General features: G+C 51.5%; 1 protein-coding gene across 6 annotated transcripts in view; it reads right to left on the reverse strand.

The window, feature by feature from the left end:
* Positions 1-26,365, reverse strand: part of MPRIP (myosin phosphatase Rho interacting protein) — a 110,504-nt gene that overhangs the window by 64,957 nt on the left and 19,182 nt on the right. For all 6 annotated transcript variants that reach the window (XM_072938579.1, XM_072938576.1, XM_072938577.1 and 3 more), the window contains exons 2-3: positions 16,449-16,526; positions 14,497-14,562 (exon numbers count right to left, since the gene is read on the reverse strand). In XM_072938579.1, the coding sequence (XP_072794680.1) occupies positions 14,497-14,562; positions 16,449-16,526 (144 nt within the window). The remainder of the gene's footprint in view (positions 1-14,496; positions 14,563-16,448; positions 16,527-26,365) is intronic.

Below are 26,365 nucleotides of genomic sequence, written 5' to 3' on the forward strand. Positions count from 1 at the left end.
CCTGGGCCTCCAGTTAGGCCACTTACTAAACACAGAGGCCAGGACTTCGGGAACAGCAGAGCTACTGGATACCGCAGGCGCCTGGCTTCCCTGAGTCCGAGGAACGTATGGCCTGAGCGTCCCGGCAGCCGCGTGGCCGGCTGGACAGGGCAGGGTCACAGTGACAGGATCTTGTGAATGGGGAGCTGCTTGGACCACAGAAGGAGCGAGTGAGGCCTCCTCAGCTCTACGCTTGGCCAATTCTTTTACTCTCGACTTCCACGAAAGCGCATCTGACCCCAGCCACGAAGTGGAAGTGACTTGGTCCACAGCTGCCTAGAGTACCAGGCCTTCTGACTCTCAGTCCATATTCACTCCACTCCACCGCCCTACCTCAGGGAGATAAGAACTCCAGGCTGGAGGGGCAGATGGAACACCTGTGGGTAGAAGAGGTGCGTGACGGCCTCACGGAAAGAACAGGGTACTACTGCAGGCTGGCTGCACTGGGGGTTGAGCACGTGTGGGTCTTCCAACCTGCAGGTGTCCTGCCAGGCACGTGTCATGGACACGTGCTGCTTAAAGTATGAACTTTAGGGGCAGACATAGTGCAGACACAGTGGTTCCAAAAGGGAAACAAACGAGGGTGAGCCATGGGAGGGCCCTAGGTTGACTGGTCAGCGCAGGAAGGAGAATGGAGTCCAACTCTTCTTCCAGTGGTGAGCCCAGAGCAGGGCCACGGGACAGCATCTCCATGCTGCCCAGCAGGTCCAAGCCTTAGTGAAGCCTCTCATGGAGGCCCGAAGCCAGAGCTCTATGGGGCAGGTGTCTGTTAGCTGGGCTGGGAATGCAGAGGACTGCGCAGGAGATGCAGCACCAGCAGGCGCCACCCCAGCCACGGAGGTGCGCACGCCTAGCACTCTGGGTGCTCAGCCCCATCTCTTCGACACCTCAGGACCCTGAGGAGGACACTGTCCCCACTGCAGAAAAGAATTCCAAAAGTGAGGAAAATACACACACGATTGGATCACTGTTGTCAATGCTACTGTCAAAATAATTCTGAAGTTTCTCTTCTCTTGGAAAATACCTATTTTTAAAAATCTGGATGTATTATTACAAAGCGTTCAACTCTGTTCTTAACCTGGACCTGACAAGGAGGGGCTCCTTCAGGGAAGCTCAACTCAGCAGGAGGTCTCCCTCCCCTCCCCCCAGGGCCTGAGATGAGCTCCCCAGTGGAGCAGGAAGGTAGCAGGGAAGACAGGAAACACAGCTCCACTGAGTTCTTGTGTGAAGTCATCCCAAAAGGTGCTACTACTCTCACCATTCCACAGATAAGAAAACTCAGATTTAGCAAAGTTGCAGAAAGTGGTCACAGTTGGACGGTAGAGCTGGAATTCAAACCCACACACACCAATCCACGTACTTTTTCACAAACTGCTTGAGGACAGACCGATTCATTTAGTTTTACTTTGGCTGGTTCCACAGGGGCAAAGCCCAGGCTGGAACAACCTGTGAGCCGGGCCTGCTGGGCTGGCACACTGTGCTCTCCAGGGCCGGACACACCGAGGCATTCCAAGGGATGGTGACGTGCTCCTGCAACCTGGATTTCAAGGTAGAGACACTCTGGACTGGAGTGTCTGGGCTGGAGGGCAGCAGGTGTCCAGGTTAACTTATTGTCAGCCCACACCTGGGTCCATCTGGGCAGCTCTGGGGCCAGAGCGACTGCAGTGCAGAGGTGGGGCCCGGCTGGAGTCACAAAGGGCCACGTCATGGACCAGAATGTTTGCGTCCCCCTTGGAAGTCCTGCTTTGAAACCCCACTGAAGTGGGGTGACAGGAGGAGGTGGGGGTGTGGGAGGTGACCATGACTCAGCGAGGCCACGAGGGTGGGGGACTTGTGAGCGGGATTAGTGGTCTTCTAGGGGTCACAGGGAACCTGAGTCCTCGCTGCTCTCTACGGTGAGGACACACGGAGGAATCAGCCTGCACCAGAGCCTGACCCCTCAGCCACCCTGGCCTGGGACCTCTGGCCTCCAGAACACTGAGAAATACACTGCACTGTTTGTGGCCACTCAGCCTCTGGTACCTGTGAGAGCAGTCTGGATGGAGCCGGTCAGCCTCCAAGAGTCGGTCCGGCCCAGCACCCCAAGAGGGATGCCCAGAAGGGGACACGTTCACTCCACCTTCTGCCACTGCGCACGCGGCAGGCAGGCAGCAGAGACGTGATGCCTGGAAGGACTTCTCCTGTGGGAACAGCTCTGAGCAAGTAACCCAAAAAGGGCCTCTCATCATTTAAACCCCAAAAAGTTCACATCAGAAAATTTTTCTGAATAGTCAGTTTATCTTTTCATCTTTGTGCTTTCCTGTTTTTACAAAATGTGTGCAACGAGTAGGCTACTTTTTATACTTGTAGTAGCGAACAGTTTCAGAGCATTTGCTCTCTTGTATGTGGCCACTCCCCTTGGTTTCAAGATCCAATCCAGTCCTTACATCTACATTTTTAGTACACATTTGCTTCACTTTAAGAAATCAGAATAGGAAAATTCAAAGTTACAAGAAAAGGAAATGCAGGGAGAACTTTGGATGCTTAGACAGGACTCGCTGCTCTCAGGACTCCCCTGCAGCAACCAGTGAAGGAGCCATAAGGGGCAGGGGCTCGGAAAGAGGGGACTCAGAGGAAGAGGGGGAAAGGGGGGGGCGTGGGGGAAGAGGAGGGAAGTGGGGGAAGAGGGCAGGGGCTGAGAAGCAAATGGCTTTCAGCTGGCTCCAAGTTTGCAAGGCTTGTGCCTTTGACACGGCGGCTATTTTTGGGTTTCCGAGTAGGGGGAAGGAATTCTTCTCACCGCCTCCTTGCCTGGCAGCCCCTTTGCCCTAGCTCCCCCCTCCCCTCCTGGCTCCACAGCCCCTAAGATGAAGGAAGCCCACCCTTGAGTCTTTCCTCCCCCTGCCCCCACTTACCACCCCCATGCTCTTAAGCCCATTGGGAGGCCTCACCCATTTGCTTGTCTTTTTATACAGAGCTGGGAAAATGTGGAAATAAATGAAGTCTCAATTAGGCCAGCATCCAAGGTTTGGGGGTGGGGCGGGGGAGGGGTCTGAGGCTTCATCCCAGTCCAGGAATGCCTGAGAAAGCTCCAGGAGCCTCAGGCAGCCTCCAAGGGTGGAGGCTTCCCACAGACTCCTTTCTGGTCTGCACTGAGCAGGCAGCCAGGGGCTTAGGGGCCTGGGAGCCCAGTTCATTCCCACACCAAGACTCACTGCAGGCAGCCCACTGCAGGAGGGCTGCCTCCCTTCCACCCCACGCACAGGAGAGGGGGGCTCTTCGCCCTGGTCCCCCTCTCTCCTCCTCCCTGGTGCCCTTCCCAGAGCAGGGGCAGGACCCTCAGACCCAGGCGCAGTGGCAGCCCTCCAGACCCAACAAAGGCAGTGTTCCCTCTAACTGTGGAAACTCAGCACTTCTTATTTATTCCGTTCTGAGTCCGGAAAGAGTGTCGAGAGGCAGGTTTTATTTCTTCCCCGAGTGGAGGGTGAGGGAGAGGCAGACTCTGTCGGGAGGAGACTGGGCGGGAAGAAGCTCACAGATATTTTTAGAGACATGGGAATTTGACAAGCAGGGACCTTCTGGGGCCAGAAACATGTTCTGTTTCAATCCCAATTCTGAAAGGCCGGTGGGTGGCAGAGAGTCAGGGGCTGGAGCAGAGCGTGGCGGGAGCAGCATGAGACTCCAGGGAAAAGAAGAAACTGAGCTGAGAGCTGGGACCTCTGAGGCCACTTCTCACTGCTGCCGTCTCGGCCATCTCTGCGTTCATGGAAGCTGGCAAATGTCACGACTGCACAGCAGCTCCCAGGGGCCCGGAGTGATGGCGCCGACCCCCAGCAGGGCCACCTCAGCTCTCAGCAGTGTGGGAGGTGGTGAGGGTACAGAGGTGAGACGCCAGTTGCCCCTCCCTCTGCCGCTGGTTCTGGCTTGACTGGGGAAGAATGAGGTGGGCTCTTCAGTTCTCTCTGGGCTTCCAATGACTCAGGCCATCTCAGTTCTCTGAGACCACAAGTACGACCCTGAAAATCACTCCTTTAGCCCCATCTCCCACCACCGTCTCTGGGCTTTGACCAGTCCCATCCCTCCACCTTGGATTACTCCTAATTTGCTCTCTCCCCGGGAGTCCCAGGGTTGCCAGGCTGGCCCCTGTGGCAAGCAGGGTGTGTGCAGCTCTCTGCACTGCACCCCGGCCGGCTGACCCTACTCTTCCTAACTAGAGACTAGGAAGTCCTGGAGGGCAGGACCCTTGCTCACCTTTTCTTCCAGCCCGCCCAGGACACGCAGCAAGCGAGCAATGAGTGAGTGAATGAAATCAACCTCTCCTGCCTTCCAAAGGTTCCAAAGAGAGTCATCAGGAAAACACATGGTATGGGGAGAAGGGAACCACGATGGTGCGCGTGGCACTGGGATAAGGCCAGGCCTGGGCCCCAAGTCTCCTGGATGGTCTTTCTCAAGGCAGCCAGAGAGTCGGTTACAGAACCTGCCCGGTCTGTGACAACAAGGGTCTTATTGTTGGTGCAAGCAGGTGACCGGGCCCCTTATTCACCAGAGGGAGATTAGACAGACTGCTTCCCTCTACTCTTCTGGAAAAGCAGTCATCATTAACCCCTGGGTTTCCAACCAGAGAATTTGGGATTTCAACTATCTATGAAAGTCTCTCTTCCTCATAAAAGGTGCAGAAGCAAATTACAGATGGAGGAGAACACCTCCCCCTCAGCAGGCAGGCATACGTCCACTCCAGACATGCCACACACACCCCGCCAGGCGCACACAAAGAGCTACACAGACCCAGGGCAACAACGTGGCCCACACAGGACAAAGCAAGGAGAGAACAGCAGCCTAGAAATAGCGGAGTGGGGAAGGCAGGAGGGATGTGCCCACAGTGAAACCTGCACACACTCTGCAAATCGAGTCCTGAACTGCACGGGGGAGGGGGGACCTACAGTCACACATGGCCAAAATCACACAGCAGCATGTTCAAGTTGCTGATAAAACCCTAATAAAAATGAGAATTTTTTTCAAAGGTATAAACTCCCAAAGACAGAAAAAAAAAAAACTGGAGAGGAGATGTAGGATTAAAACCAGCAGCAGATGTGGGATATTAAATAAATTTTGAAACATAGGAAGTGGCTGTGCATGCACGGAGACTGACCAACCAAAGCAGAGAGGGCTTCCAGAGGGAAACCAGGAGGAGCTGACGCTGTCCCGAACACCAGCAAGCTCAGGGCCTAGAGGCCCCAGGCACCTCTGACTAAGGAGGCAAGGCCCGGAACAGGAGGCCTGCTCAGCGACCTGCTCAGGGATCAGTCAGACCCTGGGGCCGGGCCCCCACCAGCAGCAACCAGCAGGTGTTCTCTGAAAAGGTCTGGATTCAGGGCAGGGGGCAGTGCAGGGCGTGGAAAACTCCATGGAAGTCTGCACCCTCGAAGTTGAGGTCTCCCCGGTGCCAAGTCCTGCTGCTGCCCCCCGAGACTGGAGCTGAGAGGACCGGACCTGGGGAGAACAGCCAGCCCCGGAGGAAGACCTCCTGAAGCGGGCGTTCTCCACAGGCTGAGATGAGCAGCCCTCCGTCTGGGGGCTCGCCAGGTGCCTGCCTGACTGTTCTTCTGAGGGGAGGCTGGCCAGTCACCCCCACATACACCCTGCACACACAGTCTTGTTCTTGCATACAGACGTACAGCCCAGAGTCACCACTCGTCTGAGAAAGCCCAAGACCAAAACAGGCAGAAAGGAAACTGAGAGGAAAGCAGGTCAGGCCAGACATAGAACAGACTTTCAAAGTAACTGAAATTATAAGAGAACATACTGCATCCAAGAAACATGAATAAGGTGTTATAAAAAAGGGATACAGAGGAAATAAAAATTGAGCCCTAAAAAACTAAAAATATGATGGCTGACATAAGAACCAGAACAAAAACAAGAAAACAGAATAGCTGGAATCAGGAACAGAGGGGTTTAAGGCAAGGTTAACTAAATCTCAGGCATGACACAGCAATGTAAAAAGACAACAAAATTTGAGAGTGTCTGAAAGAACCAATAGGAACTCTAAACATGCAGACCAGGGGAAATGGGGCAAAGGAAACTACCAGATTTAAAACCACAACAACACTTTCTGGACCAGAAGGACAGAGCTTTCCTCACTGGGAGGCCACAGGCTTTGGGCTCAGTGAAAGAGAACAGGTCCACACCAGCCAACACATAACTTCGTGAAATTTTAGAATTCAAGGGACAATGAGAAGCTCCTAAAAAGTTTTCAGAAAGAAAATCCCATTTATTTACAAAGGATCAGGAACCGGATCCTTTGCACATGAACTTCTCCACAGCAAAGGAAGAAATTAAAGACAAAGAACAGCACCTTCAAAATTCCAAGTGCAAATGACTTCCAGCCTGACCTACAGCCAGTCCTGCCACCAAAGGAGAGTGTGAACAGGAAAGGCGCTTTTAGACATGCGAGGTCTCAAGACCTTTTTCTTGCCTTGAGCCTTTCTCCAGAGGCTTCACCAAATGGAGAATAAGCCAAATAAGAAGAGCTCAACCTAAGGAACTCAGAAGCAGGAGGAGGAGCTCCCCGACGGAGAGCTAAGTAGCAGGCCTGGAGAGGGGCCAGTCCAAGTGGAACAAGAGGACAGACGTCTCCACGAGGGACGTTACCGTGAAAAGAAAGAATCACTGACCTGGGGACCTGCCCACACTCGGAGGAGCTTTACAGTTCTGTCAGGAAGTTGAGAGTTCAGGAAGGTTAGTTAAATATAAATCAAACAAATGAAGGGTGAGGGCAATTATTAACTGCAAGAGAAACAACGTGAGAGGAGACAGAATCACGGTGTGCCCCACAGCTTGAGTGGGTACATTTTTCACAGGGTCGTAATAATTCAAACCCGGCTGACGTCAGCCTCACGCTTACCGGTGCTGGCAGGACGGAGGGGGATGAGGGGGTGGGAGAGCACAGGCGCCTGCACACATACGAGGTGGGGGGACACACAAAATCAACAGATAACACCTTCCCAAACCTCAGGAAACAGCTGTATAAACGCGCTATTTACAAACACAGAGGTGAGTACCAAAATCCTCCAGCTACAAGAACAGTAAACGGCCTCCTGTGGAAACAGATGGCAGGGTCAGGAAGACCGGGAGGCTGGTGCGCTCTAGCGTACTACAAGTGTCGTGCTTACATTTTTAACTTTTTAAACTACATACATGTATTATATATATGCCTTTCAAATGGTTTCATGTACATCAGGGCAGAGAGATCACAGGGGAAATACGAGCTACAAGAAAGAAGGATGAAGGACCCTTCAAAACACTGCCCACTGTCACCGACAAGCCTAGACAGACCTCCCACCGTCCCAGAGACTGACCCCCAGGGTCTTCAGAGGGAAGTTGAGAGCGGTCTGTGAAGGAACAGGCACACAGGCTGGCCAGCCCTTCAGAAGAAGCCAGCATGTGGCACAGGGAGGTGGCCTTCCTTCAGACCTGCCACCGCTGTCTCTGAGGTCCCACCAGTACAGTCATGCCCTGGTTTCAAGGAGCCCTCCCCCTAGAAAGAGCAGCCTCTCCCTTCCCTGCCGAAGACACAGTCTTCTGAAAAGTGCTGTGGGGGCGGGCGGGCAGGAGAGGCAAAGGCACCAACATACATGAACGCCCTCAGTGGACTGACGCATGGATGCTTAGTGCTGCCCACGTCCCTGCGAAGTCCAAAGTAAAGGCCAGGCCAGGCAGGGAGTGCTGGGCGTGTGACGGGGGTCCTGAGTGGGCCGAGCGAGGGTCCCGAGAAGATGGTGCCCTACAGACTCAGCAGCCTGGTGTCGGGCGGCCTGGCCCCGCGGGGGAGCGTGTGCGAGCAGTGCGGGCACACTCGTGACACACTAGTCCCAGGCACTGGGCTTTGTTTCTTCAACCCCAAACGCCGTCTGTCGCTAACTCACATAAAATGACTCTTTTTTGACAGTTCTCTCCCTGCTGTCACTTAATTAGATTCCTAACCAATCATTCCAAGCTGCTCACTTTCCTAACCCCCCCAGTCACTCCTCTCTCTGCAGGAGAGCCAGAGCCCTGGGCCATGATCCCAGACCTCAGCCTACAGGCCATTGTCACGGCTGCCCAGAGAAGTTGGCCCGCAGCTCTGGAGGCCTCCCGCGAGGGTGCCGGTCACAGCCCATCCCCAGCCACTCTCCTAGCACAGACTGAGGGCCACCGACTCAGCAGAACTGCCGCTCCCACCACCTCATCACTGAGAGCTGTGCACGTGCAGAGCAGGACGGCACCCAGGTGGATGACAGGATGAAAAACCATCTTCGGGGGCGTCCATGAGTCTCCCCGCTCAGCAGCTGCAGGCACAGCAGGGATGCAGAGAAGAACATGGCTTCTCAGGGGCTCCCAGGCCCTCAACACAGGCGGGCAGCAGCTGACGACCACCTCGCTGCTGTGACTCAGCACGCACGTAACTGGGAAGGAAGAGAAGCACGCTGGGCAACCCAGGGTCCCCAGATCCTCTCAGTCTGGTCTGAAAGTCAAAGAGGGATGGTCCTCAGGGGGAGGCCTTCTTAAAATGTTTCCCACTGAGACTCAAGTGCCAGAGTAAGGAGGACGCAGACCAGCTCCCACTGCATCAGCCAACACCTGCCGAGCCTCTCCCACACCTGGGCACATTACTTAAGGCCCCATCAATGCAGGCACATACCAGGCTCTGGCCCACTGCCCTGTAGAGGGAGACCCATGTGGAAATGCGTCCTGGGGGCGAAGGACAGAGGAAGGCAATCATGTCCAACTTGGACCCCTCAGAGGGGGCTGTGTCTACTCTTGTGACTGAGTCAGGATTACCTCAGTGCCACCCCCCACCCCCCCCAGCAGGTATGTGCTCCCTTCTACCTGACCCGCTCAGACCTGCGTGTCCTTCTCCAGCTCCTCTCCCCCACAAGGCCTGGGCCGCCAGGCGACAGTCTAACCCTGACAGCACAGAACACCTGCACCACCCCAGACTCAGGCTCCACGTGGCAACAGCTAGCCCTTCCCTGGTCACCCCACCCCCAACTCCCCAAAGGCCACCACAGGCCGCAGATCAGGACCAGACCACCAAGAACCGGACTGCCTGCCCCACACCTACTGGTGCAGCCCCTCCTTCACTGGCCTCCCCACCCGTAAATGGACATCTGGGCCAGGTCACCTCCGGAAACCCCTCTGCCATGACCCCAGGGCCCGCTCGCTGCTTCTTCCCACACAGCCTGATGATCAGCTTCTGGTATCTTCCATCCCCCAGCTGCTGCATAGTGAGAAATGCCACCTGGGCCAGCATGCAGAGTTGTAAATGACAACAAAAAGCAACCAGAGGCAGACACTGCATTTTCCACTAGATACTAGGCCCGAATGTCTTAACAAGCCTGTATCCCCAAGCTCCTCCTCAGCTTAAGTCAGAAGGCAGGGCAGCGGGGTGAGGGGATGACTTGAGGTTCAGCCACCAGTCTCCAGGGAACATCAGTACTGAAGGTCCCAGAGACATGGGGTGCTTCATTCTAATGGCAAAGCCTCCTGCATCACAGCGAGAGATCGAGTTACACTTGTGAGCTTCACCACTGACCCCCGACCTCCAGACAACAGGGCACTGCTGTCAGCTGGGAGGAGTTCCTGGTCCCACCTGGGTTCATCTCTTCCCTTCCTGATCACTCACTGTGACATTTCCAAGTAACGTGAAGTTGACCAAAGATGCCACGGCAAACCAGCCTGCAGGAAGCCCAGAGGTGGAGCACCGGGCCCTCTGTGCCCACCCTCACTGTCATCCACTCCCACCCCAAGGAACTACACACTGTGGAAGCCCTCGCGTCCAGCAAGCATACTTATAGAACGCATTTTACTATCACACACTTAAGAGTCACGAAGGAACTAACGGTTTACAGCATCCCTCCCGGCAAGGTGAGCCTGACTTGCAGCCGTCATGACGAGGTAAGACGGCAAGAGGGATTCATCTGAGGCCCCCAAGCCCAGGTGGGGGTGAAACACGGTGACACTCTGGAATCACCTGCTGAACAGCCTGGCTGGTGCAGGATTCCTAAACGCTTCCAGCTGGGCCACCTGATGCCCAGCGGCCCTTCCTGCCTCCCAACTGCATTCCACTCTTCTTCACAAACATTAGCCCCTGCAAAGGCCTGAGTTTATCCGGAAAATGGATGTTCATGCATCAGCCATCACTGGCAAAGCACTTAACACTTCCACAAATGTTTTCTTTTTTTTTTTTTGTAAATTCATTATTTTGAAAAGTAAGTAGTGGGTGGTTTGGGGACTCAGAGAAGTCTTCTGGGAGGAAAGAGGGGGCCTGGGTCCCCATCCTGCTTGTCGGGGGCTGGGAGCCATGCGCTCGGCTCGGCGCTGTGTGTGCCCTTAAGTCTGGCTGATGTCTGTCGTGCCCATTTCAGAGAAGAGGAAACTGGGGCCTAGAGGGATGGTGACACCATTCCACTTGTGAGTGACAAAACTGGGCTGTGTGGACCACCCCGACCCTGAAGAGCTTGCACACAGTGGTCTGACGTCGGTATTTAACCTTCAAATGTTCACGTGGATCCCAACAGGCTGTGAGCTCCACCGCCAGAGGGGCCCCCCTCTCAGCCACTTGTCCTTTTCTGAGTGTCGCTACAGACACAACGGCCACCGTGTTACCAACAAACAAGACACAAGCGGGGGGGGGGCAGAGCTCAAAGCAGGGGTTCTCAAGTGTTTGTGCTTCTTAAAATCACAGGGGGTGGTTATTTAAAGCATGGATACCTGAACCTGGCCCTCAGGCAGCCGTTCTGCCAGGGTGTGACAGGGAACAGAGGAGAGGGCTCGGCCTTGGAGGAACCAGAGCACCTCAGAGACAGCAGGGCCCAGCCGAGTCCCCCCCGGGCCCCGGGCTCCCCTGCAGCCCAAATTCACTGAGAATGCAGTGCGCAAAGATCTTGGGCTCAAAGCAACCTCCAGAACTGTCCTTCTGGAAGGAAACTGTAAAGGAGCCAGAACCCTAACTGTTAACACTTGGCATCCTCTGAAGGGCTGTACACGAGAGCAGACACCAGGGTAACTTCTCGTCCTACAAGAATGACAAAGCCGCAGCTCCTCTCCAACATGGCGCTGCTCTAGAGCTGGGAGTGTCTCCCCATTACGTGCAGGGGTGTGAACCGCACTGGAGTCCCTCCGGGGCAGACTGGCCCCGGGAAAGGCACAGAGCTCTGGCCTGTCCCGACTTTCAAGGGCTCTCAGGGCAGAGGAGGGGAGAAGCCCTACATACCTGCTGTGGCTTCCATAAAGGAGAAACCCAGGGTCAGTCTGTTTCAAGGCAGACAGAGTTCAACAGCAGTAGATCCTCTAGAACTTTTTAAAAAAAGGAGATTCTGACACGTGCTCCAACTTGGATGAACCTTGAGGACACTGTGCTAAGGGAAATAATTCAAACACAGAAGGGCAAACACCATATGACCCCACATGTATGGGGTCCCTAGAATGGTCAAATCCAGAGATGGCAAGTAAAAGGGTGGGCACCAGGACTGGGGCACGGGAAGATACAGGGAGGGAGTGTCTCATGGGGACAGAGTCTCAGTTTGGGAAGATGAAACAGTTCTGGAGACGGATGGTGATGATTGTTGCACAAGGTGAAAGTGCTTAATGCTACTGAGCTGTACTCCTAAACTGGTTAAAATGGTAAATTTTGTTGCATAAAATTTTACCAGAATTTAAAATCAAACAAACAAAAACATCCTTAGACCATGTTTCTGCCTGGCTTCCAGGAGGAAAAAGGAAGAGAACATGAAGGCACGAGACATGGCTGTCCACAGCCCGGTGGGCACAGTCCCCCGGGCCCTGAGCCTCACAGCCCAGTGGACTCCACCCGACATCCAAGGCCCTGCCTCCCCTCGGGACAGGGTGCTCCTCCGGGAAAGCCTTCTAGTGACCCTCAGACTCTTATGACACCAGCACCCTAGCTTGACATCAGTCCCCAAAAGCTCGAGGAGAAGTGGCAGCATCTGGTATAAGAACAGGCAGAGCACAGAGGGGGAGAAGTAAAAGCGGAAGGAAGAGGCAGCAGGTAGGGTTCCTAGACTCCTCACTGCGTCCACTCCTAAAAAACCAGCAGCCCAGCCACATGGCTCAGGCTCCCACTTGTCTGTGAGGCTGCCCTGAGCCCACTCACCTCGGCCTGCATTTGTAAATTTTTTTTTCCTTTTTTGGGCAATTTGCCTCTCCTCCTCAGCCACCAGTTACAGGGTATGTGGGTGTATCGAGAAAGAAATTTCCCAAAAAAGGAAAACGATTCCCAAAGGTTAGTCCCAACTCAGAGCTGCCTGGAAGAGAGAGGCAACAACAGTCGGCTGCTGGAGCCAGACCGGCCAAGGCCCCAGATCGACCAGAAGTCCCCAGGGAGAAGGGCCTCCCTGGGATGGCAGCCCTCCCCTCCTCCTCCCCTCCTGCCTGCCACCATGCCCTCCTGGTCCCCACTCTGCTCCCCGGATCCCTTCTGCTGAGGAACCACTCAGGGCCACGAAACACACCCAACCCTCTCCCAGGAGCACCCAGGCCCTACCTCCTCCTCAAGCTGGAACAGAGTTCCTGCAGCTATGCTTTACAAAGTTGATTATTTCAACTCAACAATTATTTACCAGGTCTGTGCCACCCAAACCCCAGGTCAGGCAATGCAGAGGTATGGAGAATTACCAGGGGGCCCAACAATGAAAAAAAGGTCACAGCTTAGTTGGTAAGATAACATTTAAACAAATGAAAACAAATAGTAATATTGTATAAAAGTCCAAGTAACAATTTAAAACAGGTTGTGACTAAGTGTTAAGGCCCCCCCACCATAAAATGTTACAATTTATTACATGTGGAGATTAGCTGGGGAGGGAAGCAGTATGCGGGGGAGGAGAGGGTGGCAGGAGTGGAGGGTCAGCAGAGGCTACAGGCCACTCAGACTGCTGCTTTTGGAGACCAGCTCCAAGACAGGCCTTCACACAGGCTGGTAGCCTGAGCAAGCCGCACCCCATAGTCCTGCCAGCCCTGTGTCTGCCTGATGTGCACGGACAGCCCATCGAAACCCCTCCCCACCAGGAACAAGTCCATGGCACCACCACGCCAGCCAGCAGGCTAACCCTGCCCCATCACCCTCTTCACTCCCGGGAAATCTGACGGGTGGGTCCTTCCAAACCTTTCAGGAACCAGGACGACAGCAAGTCGAACATGTTTTAATGTTTTTAAAAAGTGTAAGTAAGCCACTGACCAGGGCTTCTGAGTCTCAGCACTGGGGACACTTGAGGCTGGGTCATGCTCTGGTGTGGGGGCCATCCTCTGCCTCACACCACACTGAGCAGCAGCCCTAGCCTCCACCCACTCGGGGCCAACGGCACGGCACCCCTGCAGCCCCTGCACAGCCATGAGAGTCAAAGATGACTCCAGACACTGCCAGGCAGCCCTGGGACACAAGGGCCCCAGGTGAGGACCAAAGCTCTACTTCTAGGTACTCAAGGAGGAAACTCTCAGCGTGGTTGGAACCCAGTTCACACACAAGCCTGCACTAACAGTCTCCGCTCCAGGTGTGAGGACCCTGCTGGCCAGGCAGGGGTGGGAGTTTGGGTTTCAGGAAAGCTGCCTCCGGGCTGGAGGCTCCAGGACCGTGCTCACTGGGGGCACTTACAGCCTAGTCACGTGTCAGCCGTAGAAACCTGAAAATCCAAGTTTCCTAACAGTCTACAAGGTCCTCTGCTCACACGTCCAGAACCCCGCCCTCACCCCTGCAGCAAGGCAACGCACTCTGAAAGGGGTGGGGGTCACCCTATTTTGCATGGTGTGATTAGCTGTACTAGGACAGTCCCGATTTAAAATGCTGCCCACACACGCACTCACACACTCCAGTGGAACAATAAAAAGTGCTCAAATCTTCCACCTTCAACCCTTTATGAAGCTTGGAATTCGGTCATACTTTAGTTAGGAGAGGCCAATCTCCTTTAGAGAAAAAGTCAGGAGACAAAACGGGCAGAAAAAGAAAAGCCAGAAACAGAACATTCCACCTGGTTGGTAAACACTCATCCAGCCCAAGAAGCAAAGCAGGTGGGTGGCAGGACAGGAAGGAGCCTTTACACCCTGGCTGAGCAACCAGGAGAACACCACCCCCCGGCCAGCACGCCTCCAAGCACCGAGCAGAGAGGGGCCCTGGGTGCAGGTGCGGACCAGCATTAGCTCCGCCGGCCTCCGCCTGTCCAGGGCTCCCCCAACCCCCACAGGCCCACAGCCACCCCACTTCTGCCCAGCTGGGGTGCTCCGGCTGAGCCCGACTCCCATCCCCCTTGAACAGAAGTGGCTTCCTCCCTCACCACAGACTCTCACCCACAACCGCTGAAGGTGCCTCTGGGTATAGGGGCATTGCAACCAGCTGCCACCCTTTCTCCGAAACTTTGAGCAGGAGCACATGGGCTGCCTCTGCCATGGGAAGCGGCCTGGCAGAGGCTGGAGCTGGGGCAGGACACTCACCATCTCATCCAGCGCGTAGCGCAGGAGGCCATGCTCGTAGAGGATGAAGAACCGGCGCTGCCATTTCTGCAAGGGAACACAGAGGGGTTGGGAGTCCAGTCGTCTCCCCGGGCCGCCCCCTCTGACTGCCTGCACCTGGGGGACGCTGGCCGCAGCACCCAGTCCTGAGTGGACAGCAGGAAAAGCAGGCCCCAGGGTGGGAGAACAGTGACTCGCTAGCCAGGACTGGGACAGAGGAAGGCCCAAACCACCCAGTGTTTCCAATTATTGAGAGTTAAGACACCTGGTCTATTTTAATTTGCAAGCTCCTCAGGGGCAAAGACAACGTCCTGGTCACCCTTCTGTACCCTCCACGTCCCCAGCACCGAGCTTACTGTGTGAGACGTGTCAATACTTTGGTGAATTACCTGACCTGACATGGGACAACCTGAGAGTGCCAGGCAAGGACGCCCGACTCCTGACACAATCTGAAGAGATGCTATAAAAGGGCAGTGCCGACGGTCCGGAGGGAGCATGAGGAAGGGGAAAGCCCGCGGCCCTGGGACTTACTCAGGAGCAAACCAGTAAAAACCAAAACTGAGAAGAAGCATGACCGATGGGAACAACTCGGAGTCCGGGGACAGCTGACCAACTCTACCCTCTACCCAAAGGCCAGGCCACTGGGGGCCAATGGTGGCAACGGTACTGACAGTGGGATAAAAAGGACCTTCCACTTTGTGGGGGGTTAGACGTGTCGAGAACGTGAGACTGCTGGTCCCTGAATCCCAAAGATCATAACGAAGACCTATTTTCATGCATTTCAAAATGCCCAAAGACATTCATACTTTTACTGGCAATAAGGCCACAAGAACAAACTGAAATACTGTATCTCTTCGCTCTGGGCCAGAACTGTATCGTTTCTAATAATGATTTTCTCGGAAGCTGGAAATGGCAATTCTGTGTGACCTAAATATAAAACAGGAACAAGGGCTGCTCCCTGGTCACTGCAGGCTCTGGAGCACAGCTGCCCCGGCTGCCCTCATGCCTGGACAGCAGGGACAGGACACTCACACGGCCTCACAGAGAGGACCTGCAGAAGCCTGGTTCCGCACTGGGTGTCCAGGGAGAGGCCACCTGGACTCTTCCTGAGAAATATTTCCAAGGCTCCTATTTGTTGTTTTTAAAATCAAAACCCATTCCAGAAGGAAGCCCAAAACCCCCAAACACAAAGCAAGTTCCATGGGGTACCACAGGCTCCACCCCAAAGTGTAACATTCAGGCTGGGGGCAGCAGAGACCAAGAGGCAGGGCAGAGGCTCTTGGGGAGCAGGGGATGGGAGGGAGCAGAGCAGGAGCAGTTTATAGGGTACAGGCAGCATCACGTGGAGGAGAGAATGTGGAAGAAGAAAGAGTATTCTAACTGGAACCAAATCCAAAGGGGCTCTCTGGCAGGAGAACAAACTGATGCAGGACAATGCTGGTCTGACCATCTCACTGCTCTGGCTGAGCAGCAGTCTGTGTCCAGCAGGACCCACCCAGGGCTGGGTGCCCAGGAGAGAAAGGGCAGAGGCGGCATCGGCCCTCCAGGCCCGTCTCCCTTCACTGGTGCTCATCTTCTGGGGCGCCCCAGGCTGGGGGCAGTGGCGGGGTGGGGGGCTGTAGGAAGCAGGGCCTCGGCACTGGAGGACCTGAGAGCCTAATCAGCACGAGGCAAATGTGTGCTGAACTGCCGCCTTTTGGCCTTCTCCATTTCACCATCTCACAGAACAGGTGGCATCCTGTGAGCACCCCACTTTGAAGGGAGAGCCAGGCCTGTCTCACTGAGGTTTTTCCCAGGGGACCTACGAGTTCACCAAGTAGGGGCTCCCAGGATCCACTGTTCACTCCCCTTCTCCCACCTCCACTCTGTCACCTGCCCTCAGGTGGGCCCTCTCTGGGCCGCCCTACCCCCAGAATGCACTCTGAAGCCCTTACCCGGGATCGATGCACTGGGTTGTCGAAGTCGGTTCCATCAGGAGCCAGGAGCAGCCAACCGCCATAGATGGGTTTTGCCTGGAGGAGAAAAAGGAGGGCAGGTTATCAGCGGCCTTGGAGCAGAGACAGAACAGGTTCCACGGTCAAGTTAATGACAAGCTCACAAGCACCTGCTGGAGACAGAAGTCACCTCTGCTGAGCACACACCACGCGTCTCATTCCCCAGCCCCAGCCAAGTCTCCAAGGACGCTTGGGAGCAAGAGGCTCATGCAGGTCTGCAGCATCCGGTGTGGAAAGGGGAACGCAAAACCCAGCGGGAATCTGGAAACTGGAGAATACAGGAACTCCTAAGAAGCAGATGCCTCCCTCCCTCAAGGTCCTGATCAAACTACCAAGCCTAGGAAAAGACAGCATTGTCTTCAGTGACCATGAGAGGGCCGTCACGTGCAGGTACGAGCTGTATCCCGAGAACAACACAGTCAAAGGCCCTCATCCCGAGGGGACGGGACAGGCCTGGGAGCAGAGACGCTGCCCCGGGGACCACAACTAGCACCAGCCGGAGAATCACCAACTTGCTGGCTGTACAGCCCTGGGCTGAAAACCCTTCGGTTTCCGTCTTCCATTTGAAAGGTGAGAGAGACGACAACTGTGTCCACACCTCGCAAAACTCACGTGAGGACTGACGAGATGATACAAGTAAAACACAGCACAGGAATATGAAACGGTGCAGTCACTGGGGAAAATAGTGTAGTTCCTTAAAAGGCTAAACCCAGAACTCCACTCCTTGATATGTACAAACCCAAGAAAACTGAGAGCTGGTGTTCGGGTGAAAACTGGGCCATGAACATTCGTAGCAGCACTATTCACAGTCACCAAAAGTGCAAATAAGTCTAATGTCCACCAGCAGATGAATGGACAAATAAAGTGGGCTATCCATACAACACAATACGACCCAGTACAAAGGCACCAAGCACTGACTCGCCACAACCCCAGAGACTTGACACTCCGGGAGAGAAGACGCATGCAAAGACCACACACTGCATGACTCCACGCACAGGGAAGGTCTGGAGTAAGGAAATCTCTGGAAACAGAACACAGGTGAGTGGTTGCAGGGTGTGGAGGAAGCAGCAAAGAGAGGCGACTGCTAACAGGTACAGGGCTTCTTTTGGGGGTGATGAAAATGTTCTGGAATCAGACAGTGGTGTTGGTTGCATGAACCTGTGACTATGCTGAAAACTACTAAACCATACACTTTAAAAGGGTGAACTTTATGACACGTGAATTAACTCAGGAAAATTGTGTAAGGAAAAAAAACCCTGAGCACAGTGTCTGGCCTCTGAGTGCTTAATAAATGTTAGCTGCTATCATTCTTTTTACATCCAAAGGGTAACCCCTGCCCCTGCCCTGGTCCCCCAAGCCCCTAAGGGTGGGAGTTCGACGGGAGTTCAAAGGTCTAGACAGACACCCAGCTCTTGAGAAAGGGGTGGAAAAGGCACAGTCAGGCTGATGAGTCCACCACCCTCTGGAGGCAGTAACACCAAGTAAAACCTAAACCCCCCACTTGCTGCTTACAACACGCAGACTGTCTCTGGGTAATCCTTAGGGGTCCTCTTAACATGCCTTTTGTTCCACATTTCCAAATTGGGAGGCCCTGCCACACCATCTCATTTTGAAAAATGGTGGAATCTGTGACTCAGAGAGGGAAGGTCACTTGCCAGAGGTCAGAGAGCATGCAGAGTGAGCCTCTCTTCTTGGCTTCTGCAGGGTCCTCCAGCCCCCACGGGAAGCACTGGCTTTTCCCCGTGAACAGAAGGAAGGACTTCGGGCAAGGGGCATGTTGTAGGCTGAAGGAAGTAGGTGAGAGACTGGTTTCCATGAAACGCGGGAGAGGGTGTGGGCAGGGAACCAGGACCTAGAGGGACGTAACCCAGAGAACCACGGGTTACGTGGAATGAAATGCTGCCGGGAAAGCAGAAGCAAAGAGAACAGAGGTCTGCTTTCTCAGCAAACACCAGCGGCCCCCAGCCGACCCCCAGCCGGCCCCCAGGCAGGCGAGCACCCTCGGCCTCTCTCGGCACCACTCAAAGATGCACACACGGAGCAGAGCCCACCACAGCCTGTCCTGTGGGGAGGGAGGAGGTGGGGCGACCCCCATGTCCCCTAGGCCAATGACTTCTCTACTTCGCTGCTTGGCCTTCAGTTCCCTGACCTGCGAAACCAGTGGTTAGACCGCAAGGCCATGTCTCCTATACGTCAGCCTCCCCGCCCCTGGCTGCAGGGCTCTGGGGCAACTTCACATTACCAGCTACACCCGCCTGTCCTTTCCTCAGAAGGGGCCGTGGGAGGCCTGGCACTGGCACAAGTCCCTCAGAACCTGGCCCGCAATCAGCATCGTTACTCACTCGACAAACACCCACTCAAGGAGCTTGCCAGCACCTACCTCGCTTGCTCTTGACTGCCATATACAGATCACCTTAGAGGGGACCCCTTTGAGGTGGGCAGGTCCTGAAAAGGTGGGCAGGCTGGGCCAGCGGAGAGCACAGGGCAAGAAACAAGGGCTCTGGGAGGACAAGCAGGCTGGGAAGTGGGGAACCTTCCACCAAGGGCACTTACCAAGGCAAATCTAGAGACAGACGGCAGATGGGGGTTGCCACGGCCTGGCGGCATGGGAGGACAGTGGGGGCATGACAGGTAAAGGGTGCAGGATTTCTTTATGGGATGATGAAAATGTTCTAAAACTGATTGTGGTAATGGTTGCACATCTCTGGGACTGTCCTAGAAATCATTAAATTGTACATTTTAAATAGGTCAATTCAATTGTCTATGGTATGTGAATTATATCTCAATACAGTTTTTGCTTTTTAAATCATTTACCAAGACCTATGTCAGGCAGTGAGATAAATAAGAAACTGCCCCTACCTTCATGGGTTCACAGTCCAAAGGAAATGTAAAGTGTGAGACCTCTCAAACCTCAGAAAGTCAAGTCTGGGGAAGGCTGGGGGTGACTATGCAAGTTTTCAAATGACTCTGCTCTGTGCTCCCTAGCCAGATTTGGGAAACTTCAGTCAAAGAGACACAGACAAAAGTTTCAGAGGAAATGATCTGGTCCCTCGGCTTGTAGGATGATAGTTGAAGGTGCCAGACAGAGGCAGAGGGGAGCAAGAGGCAGCGGCTGACGTCTGATGCAGTGGCGGGGGAGCAAAGGGCTGCAGGGGCTGGCCTGGTGTCTACCACTGGGTGACAAAGAGGACCCCCAGAGGTCCGCAGAGCAAGCCCAGGATCATCAGGAGACAGGAAGGCACCTGCCCCCTGGCACTGCCATCCAAGCGAGCAAATGGGACCAACGACCTGTGGGAAGGAGGGCACCCAGGGTGGAGGGGCCGTGCTCGGTGTGGGCATGGCTGAAGTAGATACAGGCAGGACTGCACCGAACCGTGAGAGCAGCCCAGGCCGACGTCTTCCTCAACATTTGTCAGCACCTCGTCCTGAACACAACCCGACTCCATGACCCATTCCCCGAGCCCGGGCCGCCCAACTCACTGAGCTACGCCTCCTCGCACGCGGCAGCCCTCACCCGCCCCTCCGTCCTTGGCTCCTGGGAAAGGCGCTCTGGGGGTGCTGCCGCTCCTCCCGCTCTCTCTGCCTAACAGTGACAGCAGCAAACCCGGCCCCGTCAGGAGGTCCCGGGTGCCTGCCACAGCCTTTGTCTCCTCCCTCTCCACCTCCCTCTCCTGGGCAGCCCGAGGGCCTGGATTTTGACACAGACACCCCAAAAGGAAGCTGGCACAGGAAAGATGCTCTAGAAACTCTCAGTGGCCAGGAGGCTTTTCCTCTAGGGAGAAGCGGGTTCATGACCCAGGATGGGACTGAGCTGTTTCAAGCAGGCCATCTGGAGGAAGCACACGGGTCCAGACACCCTGTAAGTCACACCTGAGGGCACCCCTGGAGCCTCTTCCCTTCCAGGTAAACTCAGTCTTCCTTCCCACACCCAACAGAGGCTACACTTCCGGCTGGTCTCTGGAAAGAGGCTGCTGGTGGCCGGGACATACTCCTCAGTCCCAAGCCTTTTTGAAAATGGTCATTTGAAACTTCTGCTTCCTGGAAGATGGGGTAGATGCAAGGTTCCCTATTCCTGCCACTAAGTACAAATAAACCCCTGGACACTGTACATAAGACAAGTCTAAGAAGACTCAAAAAGGTGGAGAAGATGGCAGAGGGGCTCGAGCCTCAGGACCTGAGGAATGACATGGAGGTGCACACCCTGGGCTGTCTTTTTGTGTCACTGTCCCAGTCCAGGGGCTGGAGGAACAGGCACCTGTGCCAGCAGGCACAGACAAAAAAAAAACAACATAAAAAAACTGCCCCAATAAAAGCTTCTACATAGCAGAAGAACCAGGGAAGGAACAACTTGGTAAGACAGAGAAAACTCTTAGACAATAACCGTCCTATTCCAGACACGGCCACACCCCCACCCACACCAGCAGAGGCTAGACTGCCACCTGGCCAGCCAAGAGGCACCCCAGAACCCCTCCCAGGGAGGTGCAGGGGGCTAGGACTTTCATCCCCACCCGCCGGTAATAGGTTGCCTCCCTTTCCCTGCTGGAGCAACGGCAGAGGACACCCGGGGAGCTGAACCCCACCCCTGCAGCAGTAACCAGGAACCTCTTGCCTCAGGTGTCAATGGAGCTCCACCAAAAAGTAAAAGGCGGCAGCCCCACTTCTCCTGCTGGAGCTGTATCAGAAAAAGCCAACTGAGAGAGAAGGGTCAAACACAACCTGGAATCACCTAACATAACACAAAAATATCCAGGTTTCAACTGAAAAGGCACCATCACACTAAGAACCAGGAAGGTCACAAACTGAGTGAACAAAGACAGTTGACAGACACCAACACCGAGGTGACAGGCATGTCAGAATTATCTGATGGAAGATTAAAGCAGCCATGCTATATGACACCACAAGAAATTATGAACATGCTCGGAATAAATGAAATCACAGATAGCCTCAACAAAGAAACAGAAGGCAAGAGCCAGGTGGAAATTCTGAAACTGAAAAACACAGTAACTGAAATAAAAGGCTCAATGGCTGGGCCCAACAGCAGAATGACGGGAACCGTGCAGCGAATGAGTGAACTGGAAGACAAAACAGAAGTTACCCACCAGACAACAGAGAAAACAGGCAAGACGAATAGTCTTAGGGACCTGTGTGACTGTAACAAAGAGCTAGCATTTGTGTCATCAGAGTCCTGGAAGGAGAGGAGGAGGGTAGGGCAGAAAAAACTGGAAGAAAGAATGACTGAAAACTTTCCAAATTCATCAAGAATGGAGACCTATAAGTTCAAGAAAATGAGTGAACTACAAGGGATAAACCCAAAGAAATCCACACCAAGATACATTAGAATTAAATTTCTGAAAATTAAAGACAAAGGAAAAAATCTTGAAGGCAGCCAGAGAAAAACAACAGCTTACAGATAGGAGAAAACCCAGACAGAACAGCTGGACTTAACCGTGCAGGCTGGGGGAAGCAGCACAACACTTTCAGGTGCTGAAGGAAAACAACTGTCTACCCGGAATCCTGCACCCAGTGAGAGTGTCCTGCAGGAACAAAAAGGACATCAAGACATTCTCAGACGAGGGACAACTAAGAGAAACTGTCAGCACACCTACACTTAAAAAATGGCTACAAGGAGTTCTCTAAACAGAAAGGAAATGACAAAAGGAGGAAACCTGGATCAGAAGAAAGAAAGAAAGAACAGAGTAAGCAAAAATACCTGTTATCAGGCATTCCTTGAGTTTTCTAGATAATGTTTGATGCCTGAAGCAAAAATTCTGACACTGTCTAATGTGGTTCTGAATCATGTAAAGGAAATACTGAAGACAGTTACATGGTGACAGGTGAAGGAAGGTCCTCCCTTTACTTGACCTGGCAAAATGACACCACCAACAGACTGATAAGTTATATATACAACACAGTGAAATTCCTAGAATAGCCACCAGAAAATCTATACTGAAAAAAATCTCTATATGTAAATCATGAAGCTTATCATAAAAAAAAAGTTCTTCAAAAAAAAAGTTCAAGCAGGCAGAGAAATAATAATCAAAAGAGAACAGGAAACAAAAAAAAAGTATGGCCTCAACACATCAATAATCATATTAAACGTAAATAATCTAAATACACCAGTTAAAAGACAGACTGGCAAACTGCATTTTAAAAATAACCCAACTATACAATCTCTACAAGAAACTCATTGCAAATACAGCGATAGAGGCAGGTTGAAAGCAAAAGAATGGAAAAAATAGATCTTGCAAGTATTAATCAAAGGAGAGCAGAGCTGCTATATTAGTGTCAGATAAAGTAGACGTCAAAACAAAGGAAATGACCAGAGACAGAAAGGAATAGTATATAATGATAAAAGGGTTGATTCACCAAGAAGAAGACACAGCAATCCTAAATATGTATGTACTAAACAATGTGCTGCAAAGTAATGTGAAGCAAAAATTGATAGAACTGAAAGGAGAAATAAATAAATCCATCATTATAGTTGGAGATCTCTTGTACCACAATGGATCATATCCTCAGCTAGGAAACAAATCTCAATGGAATCAAATATTTGAAATCCCTAGAGTATGTTCTCTGACCACAATGAAACCAAACTAGAGATCAATAAGAGAAAGGTAATAGGAAAATCTCCAAACTTTTGGAAACAAAACAATATACTTCCATATAACCCATGGGTCAAAGAGGAAACCTCAAAGAAAAGTTTTAAAACATACCAAAATCTGTGGGACACAACTAAAGTGATGCTGAGAGGTAACACCACAGCACTATGATACATTAGAAAAGAGGAAAGACTTCCGATCAATAAGCTTCCACCTCAAGAACCTAGAAGAAGGAGCAGTACAGAACATACCCGAGGCAAGAAGGAAATAACAGTAAGAGCAGCGATCAATTAAACTGAAATAGAGAAACAGTAAAACCTATGAAACAAGAGCTGGCTTTTTGAAAAGATCAACAAAGTCAACAAACTTATAGCAAGACTGACAAAGGAAAGAGAGAAGACACGAATTAAAATCAGCGATGAAAACGGAGAGATCACCACAGAGCCTGCAGACATCCAAAAGGATCACAGGGAATATTACAAACAATTCTACAAACTTTAGCCTGACAACTTAGATGAAATGGACCAACTTCTCAAAAAACACAGAAATTTGAATGATCCTGTAACTATTAAGGAAACTGAATATGTAATTTCCAAAAAAAGAAATCTCCAGGCTGGGATGGTTTCACTGGAGAAGTCTACCAAACGTTTAAAGAAGAATTAACACCAATTCTACACAGTCTTTCCCAGGAAACAGAAGGGTACAAACCACTTTCCAGTTCTTTTTATGAAGACAATATTAAACAGATATCACAATCAGACACAGTACCAAAAAATGGGAAGAAAAAGAATTACTATGGACCAACGTTCCTCACGAATGTAGATGCAAAAAAAAAAAAAATCAACAAAATATTAGCAAACAGGAGTCCACAATATATTTAAAGAATTATATACCATGATCAAGTGGGGTTTACACCAGGATGTAAAGCTTGTTCACTGTTTAAAAAAAAATCAGTTATCCACCACATTTACAAACTGAAGAAGCAAAACTCTGTGATCAATCAATTAACGTAGAAAAAGCATTTGACAAAATTCAACACCAATTCATGATTTTAAAAACGACAGCAACAAAACCTCTCAGAAAAGTAGAAATAGAAAGAAACTTCCTCAACTGACAAAGAGCATTTACAAAAACCTAGAGCTGGCATTATGCATAACAGAGAAAGACTAAATGCTCTTCCTTTAAAATCAAAAACTAGGCAATGTCCATTCCCAGAACTCTTACTCAACACAGTGTCAGAGTATCTAGCCAGTGCGATAAGGCAAGGAAAGGAAATAAAGGGCATACCGATTGGAAAGAAGAAACATTTAAGATGACATAACTGTCTATGTGGAAAAATAACAAGGAATCTGTTTTTCAAAAAAAACTACAATAAGTGAGTTTAACAAGGTTGTAGTACGTAAGACTGCTATTCGAAAATCAACTGTATTTCTATGCATTAGCAATGAATATGTGGTCACCAAAATTAAAGATAAAATACCATTTGCAATCGTTAAAAAAATAAAATACTTAGGTGTAAATCTAACTAAGCATGTAGAGGACTTGCATGCTGAAAACTACACAATGCTGATGAAAAATCAAAGATCTAAATAAACAGATATACTGTGTTCATAGACTGAAAGATCCTAAGATGCCAATTCTCCCCAAATTGATACATAAGCTTAATGCAATTACTAACAAAAGCTCACTAAGACTTTTTTGTAGATATCAACAAGATCACTCTAAAACTTATAGGAAAAGGCAAAGGGACTAGAATATTTTTTAACAAAAAAAGAAGAAAGAGGGAAGAACCCATCTACCTGACTACAAGATTCATTATGTATCTGCAGTAATCAAGACCGTGTAGTATTAGTAGAAGGCGAGACACAAATCAATGGGACAGAATAGAGAACCCAAAAACAGACCCACACAAATATGCCCCTTAACTTTTAACAAAGGTGCTAAAACTCCAGTGGGAAAGTGACAGTTTTCCAATAAATGGTGCTGGAACAACTGGACATTCACAGGCAAAAAATAAAGCTCAACCTTACAGAAAAATTACTCAAAATGGAACACAAACCCTAACTGGCAAATTGGACCACATTAAAATTAAAAATATTTGCTCTGCAAAAGGCCCCAATAGGAGGGTGAAAAGATAAGCCACAGAGTGGGATTAAAATACCTGTAAACACATACCTAACAAAGGACTAGTATCCAGCATATATAAAGACCTCTCAAAATTTAACAGTAAAAAAAAAAAAAAAAAGCACAATTAGAACATGGGCAAAAGACATGAAAAAATATTTCACAGAAGATATACAAATGGCAAATAAGTACATGAAAAAATGTTCAACATCATTAGCTATTTGGGAAATGCAAATTAAAACCACATAATATGTTACTATACATCTATCAGATAGGCCAAAATTAAAAATAGCGACAACACCAAATGCTGGCAAGGATGTAAAAAAGGCTATCACTCATACATTGCCAGAGAAAATATAAAATGATACAGCCACTCTGAAGAACAGTTCAGCAGTTTCCTAAAAAACTAAACACTCAACTACAGTATGATCCAGGAACCACATTTCTGGGCATTTATTCCAGAGAAATAAAAGCTTCCATCTACACAGACGCTGTCATGAATGGTTACTGCAGCTTCATCTGCTAAGGCCGAAAAACCTGGAAGCAACACAGACACCCTTCGGCGGCTGAGTGGCTACACTGGGTCCATCGTGGAACACTAGTAAGCAGTGAAAAGGAACCAACGCGTGATGCATGCAACCTGGGTGACTCTCCAGAGAATGACGATGAGTGAGAAGAGCCAATCCTGAAAGGTAACGTGTTGTATGACCCCACTGACGTCACACTCTTGACATGTGGACTTTGTAAAAATGGAGAACAGATGTGTGCCGGCCAGAGGTGAAGGAGGCAGCAGTGGTGGGAGGGCGGGGGGTGGCTGTGAGGGACCCTGTAGTGAAGGAGATGCCCCGCACCCTGACTGCACCATGTCAATGCCCCGACTGTGATGTTGTGCTATAATCTGACAAGATGTTCCCACCGGGGGAACCTGGGTAGAGAGCACACAGGGTGTCTCTGGATTACATCCTCCAACTGCAAGCCAAACTGCAGTTATCTCAAAATTAAGAGTTAAAAAAAAAAAACTATTACTTCCTGAATACTCCAACCACCCACACACAAGCTTTTAACACTGGAAGGAGACCCACCACCGCCCCAGAGCACAGAGGCTCCAGCCACAAAGCCTCCACAGTCCACAGG

Source organism: Vicugna pacos, chromosome 16 (assembly GCF_048564905.1).
Source record: "Vicugna pacos chromosome 16, VicPac4, whole genome shotgun sequence".
In the NCBI taxonomy this organism is placed as follows: domain Eukaryota; kingdom Metazoa; phylum Chordata; class Mammalia; order Artiodactyla; family Camelidae; genus Vicugna; species Vicugna pacos.